The sequence below is a fragment of the Hippopotamus amphibius genome, chromosome 10 (genome assembly GCF_030028045.1).
Source record: "Hippopotamus amphibius kiboko isolate mHipAmp2 chromosome 10, mHipAmp2.hap2, whole genome shotgun sequence".
NCBI classification, from domain to species: Eukaryota; Metazoa; Chordata; class Mammalia; order Artiodactyla; family Hippopotamidae; genus Hippopotamus; species Hippopotamus amphibius.
The window spans coordinates 106,808,010-106,816,183 of NC_080195.1; the positions used below are offsets into that span (position 1 = coordinate 106,808,010).

Here is an 8,174-nt window from a genome sequence, read left to right on the forward strand (position 1 = left end):
TGGGCTGCAAGCTGGGGGCAGAAAAAGGGAGTTTTTGCAGTCATTCCTTCTTTAGAGATAAGGGGGAAACTAGACCCTTTTCCACTAATATGGTTCTATAAAGTACTCTACTGCTGAGCTCCAAGGGGATCTGCAAGCATGAAAGGTTAGACCCTGATGTGTTTAGACACAAATCAGAATAACTTTTCCCTGGCTTAAGATAAGAGTAACAGGAAGATAGGTCAAGGTAATAATTTGTAGGAAGATGATGTTGGGAACTTCAGCTCTTCACATGGCTGCCAGCCCTACAGAGGACAACACAGTAAGAACCAAGACAACCACTCCAGGCTGATATACCTGGGAAATCATCAGGCCTTTTCATAGGTCCCACATCAAGAGTCGGATCCCATTCCAGGTGTGATACATGAGAGGGAAGACGAGTGCAAATTTGGCTGTGTGGATCAGTGCTGGTCCCAAACACAGGGACTTCACAAGTTCCAAATGAGACTCAAAGCTCCCAGGGATCAAGAGGGCTGAAAAACCAAAAAGAGACACTCCTGCACTCAAGGCAATTCCCATGCCATGGTGGCAAATAGACATTGCCATGGGAAGAGACCAGCTGTAGATAGTGATATGGGGAGACAAAGGACAGTTTGAACTAGTATTTCTATTCCAGAACCTCTCCATCTCTTCTTTGGCTGTTGTTTCGAAAGGGACAGCATTTGTGATACAGAGCTGAAGACTAAGGTGGGCATGGAGGCAATGACTGCCAACATGTCTCGACAAGAGCGCAGCCATATTGGGTTCCAGCCTGGACAGAAGTCTATTTTATTTATTTGTGATCTGATCTATGATTTTTTTCCTTCTACTAACTCTGGGTTTTGTTTGTTTTTCTTTTTCTAATTCTTTTAGTTGTAGGGTTAGGTTGTTTATTTGAGATTTTTCTTGTTTCTTTAGTTAGGCTTGTGTCACTGTAAACTTCCCTCAGAACTGCTTTTGCTGCATCCCATAAATTTTAGGTTGTTGTGTTTTTGTTTTCATTTGTTTCCAGGTATTTTCTAGAATTCCATCTTCAATTTCATCAGTAACCCCTTGGTTGGTTAGTAGCATATTGTTTAGCCCCCATGTGTTTGTAGTTTTTTTTGTTTTTTTTTTTGCTTCTAGTTGATTTTCTAGTCTAATAGCATTGTAGATGGAAAAGATGCTTGATATGGTTTCAGTCTTCTTGAACTTGCTGAGACTTGTTTTGTGGTCTAGCCTGGGATCTATTCTGGAGAATGTTCCTTGTACAATTGAAAAGAATGTGTATTCTGCTACTTTTAGATAGAATGTTATATCTACCTATCTATTAAATCCATTTGGTCTAATGTGCTGTTTAGGCCAGTGTTTTCTTATTTTCGGTCTGAATGATCTCTCCATTGATGTAAGTGGGTTGTTAAAGTTGCCTACTCTCATTGTGTTACTGTTAATTTTTCCCCTTATATCTGTTAATATTTGCTTTGTGTGTTTGGATGCTCCTATGTTGGGTGCGTATATATTTACAATTGTTATATGTTCTTGTTGGATTGATCCTTTGATCTTTATGTAATGTCCTTCTTGACCTTTTGTTACAGTCTTTGTTTTAAAGTTGATTGTATCTGATATAAGTATCATAGACCCTTGCTCCTTGGGGACAGCATCTGCAGTTGTAAACACCTTCCTATTTGTTGATCACCCACCGGTAGTATAGGTCCTGACTATACTGCTTCTCAACCCCTCCCACCCATCTTGTTGTGGTTCCTTCTTTATATCTTTAGTTGTAGAAGATCTTTTCTGTTAGGCTTCAGATTGCTCTCATTAATAGTTGCTCTGTAAATAGTTGTAATTTTGGTGTGCCCATGGGAGAAGGTGAGCTCAGGGTCTTCCTACTCCACCATCTTGATCATTCCCTCAAAACCAATAAGTTCTTAATTTTAGCTATTGTACTTGTAGAATGTCTACTTGATTATCTTCATAGATTCTAATTATTTTCTTTAACACATTTGTCATATTTTTTAAGACTCATAGAGGCTCTAGATGATATCTTCTCACCGTTTCCTTCTTTTAGGCAGATAAGATGAAGAGAAGATTGCTTCAGTCTACTCAGGGACTGAGTTGGGTTGGAGCTGGATTCTAGTTTAGTAAAATGTATCCCACCTCTGGTTTGCCCTGAAAGTCCTTCCTTTTTGACTGAGCTAAGCAGCCACCCCAAGCAAGTTACAATTTGGCAAATGTCTTGAGGGGAAGACTGACTGTGTGTTTTGCAGGCTGCTCCTTCTGATGGGACTTTGTTTCCTAAGCACCTAAAAGACTGAAGAATATTCCACTCTGCCTTTCTGTCCCAGCCCCTAGTCTTCTGGATCACCCTCAAACTTAGCAAATGTCTCATTGGGAAAATTAGCCTTGTGTTTTGGATTCTTTCAACTTCCAATCCTTTGCACTAACCAAAAGCTCTGCTGTTTTCCCTTTCCATGTAGAGTCCTTCTGTTTGAGCCAAGCTGACATTAGCCCACATCCAGCTGGTAATTACCAGCTCATCCAGGATGAGCTCCTCCTCCTCTGGAATATTGGTCTATCTAGTCCTTGTCATTCTCATGGTTTTCCACTGTCTTTAAAATACAAATATGTCATATTTATCTAGTTGTTGTTATTGTTGAAAGAGTATTGCTCTTTCTGCTCCATTGTATTCTCCTGGAAGGTCAAGTACCCTGTTTGTCTATATATATATATTTTTTAAAATTAGTTAATTTATTTATTTTATTTATTTTATTTTTTTATTGTCTGTGTTGGGTCTTTGTTGCTGCACACAGGCCTTCTCTAGTTGCTGAGAGTGGGGGCTACTCTTCATTGTAGTGCATGGGCTCCTCATTGTAGTGGCTCCTCTTGTGGAGCACGTGGGCTTCAATAGTTTCACGGGCTCTAGAGCACAGGCTCAACAGTTGTGGCGCATGGGCTTAGTTGCTCCATGGCATGTGGGATCTTCCCAGAGCAGGGCTTGAACCCATGTCCCCTGCATTGGTAGCCAGATTCTTTACCACTGCGCCACCAGAGAGACCCCTGTTGGTCAATATTTCATTTAGCTTTTGTTGTTGTTGTCATCACCTTTTGTTTGCTGCTTCCAAATCCATACGTGAAATTAATTTATGAGTTTCTGCAAAAAATCCTTCTCAGGTTTTGGTATTATGGCTATTTCATGAAGACCATTTGAAAAAAATTTTCTTAAAAACTCTCAGGTACAGTTTAAATAGCATTGGAATTATTGCTCTTTAATGGGGAATCATCTTGGTCTGTAGCTTTTACTCACAGAGGTGGCAAGAAGTTTCTGGACAAATTTCTCTGCTCCTCTGCAGGTATCAGTTTATTAAATTTCTATCTCTTCTGGAGTCAGTTTTAACATATTTTCTTTTACTGTACTGTCCAATAAAAATATAACACAAGCCACATATATAATTTAAAATTTTCTAGTAGCCATATTTAAAAAGCCAAAATAAAAGTGAAATTATTTTAAATATTTTATTTGACCAAATATATCTAAAATGTTACCATTATCAATATTATCAACATGTGATCAATTAAAAATATTAGTAAAATATTCTTTTTTTTTGCTCTATATCTTCAAAGTCTAGTGTGCATTTTACACTTACAACACATCTCAGTTTAGACTAGCCACATTTTAAATGCTCAAGGTCCACATGTGGCTAGTAGCTACTGTATTGAAGAGATCAATTCTAGAACACTGTCCTTTTCATCCATGCTTTCAAATGTATTTGAAAATTTATTTTTATAACATTGGATATGCTACTTCGAATAAGATTTGCTTAATTTCCATGGTTTCTCCAGCTGTTTGGATTCATTTAATCTCATTTTATATATTTGCCCTTCTTTCCTCTTGATTTTATTGGCCATAAGTTTATATATTTTACTGTTATTTTGTTTTTCAAAGAAACAGCTTTTGAATTTGTTACACAATTCTATAGTCTTGTTTTACAATCATTGTATTCTAACTTCTTCTTTATTAGTTTATTCCTTCAGCTAGTTTATCCTTCATTTTTTTTTGATTTTTTCTAAGTTGTTTATCATGTTGCTTCATTCATATACTTTTATTTTTCCATTTACTAATAAAAGTATATAAACTATGCATTCTTATCAAGCACTGCTTTAACTGTATTGCCATAAATACAGTTTATGGTGTGTCTTCCTTATTACCACCTTCTGTTATTCTGTGATATCAGTTTATATTTTTCTTGGACTCAACATTTGTTTGAAAGAGTGTTTAAAAGTTTCTAGCTAGTTAGGGCTTTTTGCTTTTGAATTTTTGACATTAATTTCCACATTGTCATTAAAGAATGTTTTCTGTTCTGTTTTTGTTTTCCGGAAATTTTGAGGTTGGTTCTGTGGTCACTTGAAAAGATGATGTTCTCTATTTTTAAAATCTATTACATAATTTTAGTTCTCCTTTAGCCTTGTTAAATTTTTTCTCACTTGCCCTGTAAAACTTTGAAGATTTATTTTTCTCTTTGTCTTTGGTATTCTGTAGTTTCACTATGATGTATCTGGGTATGCATTCATTTAAATTATCCTTTTGAGGTTTTGGTTTACTTCTTTAACTGTGGGTTCATATCTTACTTTGTTATTGAAGAATTCTCAGCCGTTACCTCTTTGAATATCGCCCAATTTTTCTTTTTTGTATTGGAACTTATTTTAGATATATGTTGGGTTTTCCCATTCAAATGTTCATGTTTCTTAACTTCTCTCTCATATTTTCCATCCCTTTATTTTTGGGGACGTGTTGAATAATTTCCTCTAATCTCCCAGTTCACTAATTCTCTCCTCACCTATGGAAACTATAATTACATCAATGGCATTTTCCTATGGAAAGTTTATATGTTTCCTTTCTCAAACTTCTATTTGGTCCTTTGACAATATCCCTGTTCTATTTTTATTCTGTTCCTACCGTTTATGTTCCTTTATATTTTTAAACGTGCTAAATATCTCCTTTATACTGTCCTATTATCTTTGGTTCTTAATATGCAATTTTTCCTGTTTATTGCATCTGTGATTCTCCATCATGGTGATTCATTTCCTCATGCATTTTTTTTATTTCTGTTTAACTTCAGTGTGGTTCATATTTTTATTGTAGGTCTCAGTTCCCTGGGTTTGAGGACCACCTCTATAGAACAGTTTTATTTTTTGCTCTACCAGGGCCCTTATGAATTTCTTGAGTGCTGAACTACTTTTTTACATTGATGTGGCTTGAAGCCACTGTGCTAGGTAGTATGAATTTACTTTCCCTAAGAGCACTAGCCTGGATTTCTGATTTCTAGTATTTTTCTTTTTTTCTTCCCCAAAGTCCAAGCAGATGAACCGCTTCCTTGTCACTTCTCAGACTGGTGGGGAGAATGTTTCCAATCCTTTTCTTATTTCAAGTCTGGAGCAGTGTTTGAAAATCCAAGCCCAATGTTTTAGATCACTTCTGACTCTCTGTGCACTAGAGTCAGACCCAGGCTTTTTTTTTTTTTCCCACATGAACATTAAGTTTGCAACTCCTGGCCTATATCGGGTCCTAATTTTCCATAAGTCCCTCATCTTGGATTCGCATCACTACTTTCACTTTTCTTGCCTTAGAGCCTATGAATAAATTTTGTTTCTTGTTGAGTTTTATCTAGACTTTTTATCCATTGAAAGTGGAAGTGAGGGATTTACCAATATAGTGACCAGAATTCCACAAATAAGATTTGAGGAGAAATTTATTTTTTACAAGAAGTCAAAGATGATTCTGTTGTGGAGTAAAAAAAATAAAAATTAGCTTGAAATTTTAAGATAGTCTGAACACTAAAGAAATTTTGCTTGAGGCAGAAGTTTGGGCCAATTTCCTTCATCCCCTGAGGTTATGTGCCTGTTCTATTTTGTCATCGGGGATACTTCTGTGGAAAGGTTTGAGAAGCACTGCCCTGAGATGACCTTTACTGCTAAAATGGAAATCACTCTGTGGGCAAGTCCCTGACATGGAAATTCATGCCCCAAACTTGAGAGCACTTGCCTGGCTCAGTGGTCTGCATCTATTATTTTGTCTAGGCCTGCCCTAAAATGTCAGGAGGCAGATCTTTAAAAATTATTCTTACTCATGACAAAAAGTGAAAACATTACCAAAGGCTATAAAGTGGAAAGAAAAAGAACCCCCAACCAACCACCCCTCTCCCTCCCCAATTCCCATAAGTCTCACTTCTCGTGGACCTTTCCAGAAAGGTTATATGTGCAGAAACAGAATTTTTTTTTCTTTTAACACAACTGACATCAGGTATACTTGCTTTGCCGATTTAAGTTTTTTATTTATTGATAGAGCTTGGATATATTTTCCTGTCTGCCCATGTGGCTTTACCTCATGTTTTCGGCAACTGTAGTAGGTTTCCTATACATTAATGATCCTCTATTAATAGACCTCAGGGTTATTTCCCATATTTTTGCTATTTCCAAAAACACTTTATGGAGTGTATTGTGCAGACACCTTTTTTAAGTGTGTGAGCAGATCTATAGTGTAAATACTGGGTCTAAGATTTGTACACTAAGCCTTTGATGGACAGGGTTGGACTGCTCTCCAAAACCGTGGCAGCAATTTATACTGTTGCCAGCACTGGAACCACTACCCAGTGGGCAGGTCTTTAGGGGACCTGCAAATTTGTCCCCTCTGCTTGGCATCCCCAGGTTGTGCACAGATATTACCATTCGATACCTTGTCAAGGACAAACATCTGGTTATTGATATCCAGATCAGATCCTGATGGCTTTTGAGCAATGCAGCTGCTTGAGTAGCTTTTGGGATTCCGAATGGAGACCAGACATGGATCAGAAGCTGGGAAGGCAGAATAAAAGACGGTGGATGAAAAATACCTACACATCGCACTTTTTGTTTCTTAATTTAACTTTATTATTGTTTTTGGATTTTTTTGATAAGTAAAATATTTTCACTAGGAAAAAAGTGGACAACGTGAAAACACACAAGGAAGTTAATAAAGCTACTAATGTGTGGATAATTAAATAAAGCAAATCATTTGAATAGTTAAATTATTTAGTTATAATAAAATAATGCAAATTAATTAATTAATTAAAACTACTTTGTGTGGGAGTAGTTGATGCACAAAGTAGTTAATAAAAATAATCCCAGTGCCTGTAATTGAGGATATGACCCTTCATTCTTGAAAATCAGTTGTTAAGTACTTTGACTATCTCTCATGCATATACTGTGTGCTCAGAAGGTTTGAAAGTGAAGATAACACAAAGTCATACCATGCAAAGAGTTTCCAAAATTTACAATAACCTTAATGATTCATAACTCTCTCTTTTAACTTAACATTGCCTCTTTAATGAAGTATTTTTTGGTGACTGCAGACTGTGGAATGGATATCCCATCACCTATTTAGCTAATTCGAATTTCATTAGACTTTTCAGTGATTTCCAACATTTTAATGTCAAGAGCAACACTCTGTTGAATATTCTTGAGTGTACAGAATTGCCTCACACACATTTCTTAAGGATACGTTTTTGGATGTGGAATTGCTGGTTCAAGGGTTATATACATACATCTTTAAGTCTTTTTGCTCTATTTTGCCAAATTGACCTCTAGAAAGGTTGCCTGACTTTATATTGCCTTTAGCAGTGCATCACAGTACCTAAGCCACTTCCCTTCCCACTCTGTGGTATTTCTTTACCACTTTATAAAGAAAAAAAGCAAACAAAACAGAAAAAAAAGGGAAAAGAATGTGTCTCCTTTCGTAACTCATTTTTTATTACCAGTGAGTGGTAGCATTTTATGTTTTTATATGCTATAAGTTATAAATGTTTAATTTTAAAAATTGATTTAAAAGTTCAGGATAAAATAAGGATCTCAAACGTTTGTCGTATGTGTTGCAAATATTCTTCCCGGTATTTCTGGGAATTTCTGGGTAACTTTTTTGGAAAGGGGGTTTGACATACAGTCAAATCTCTCTTTTCCTTCCCCGGCAGTTGTCTTTCAGCAGAGGGTCCTGAAACTCAGAGGTTGAGAAATACTAGTGGAGTGTTGAGGACAGATGGGTCTCCTTGCAAAAGCCTCTGTCAGCAGAGTCTGGTCATGGACAGCTGTCATCCCATAGAATCTGGGGGAGATGTGGGCTCCAGGTGAGGTTTGCTTTACTGCTGCCT

The 8,174-nt window shown here is 36.7% G+C and overlaps 1 protein-coding gene across 1 annotated transcript; it reads right to left on the bottom strand.

Annotated features, from left to right (window-relative positions):
- Positions 1 to 357: 357 nt before the first annotated feature.
- On the bottom strand, positions 358 to 777 carry LOC130830474 (succinate dehydrogenase cytochrome b560 subunit, mitochondrial-like). The gene has a single exon (XM_057697692.1). The coding sequence runs from the start codon at positions 775 to 777 to the stop codon at positions 358 to 360; it is 420 nt and encodes a 139-aa protein (XP_057553675.1).
- Between the last annotated feature and the right edge of the window lie 7,397 nt (positions 778 to 8,174).

Coding starts and splice junctions, on each gene's coding strand:
- LOC130830474 (XM_057697692.1), bottom strand. CDS start 777: ATGGCTGCGCTCTTGTCGAGACATGTTGGCAGTCATTGCCTCCATGCC.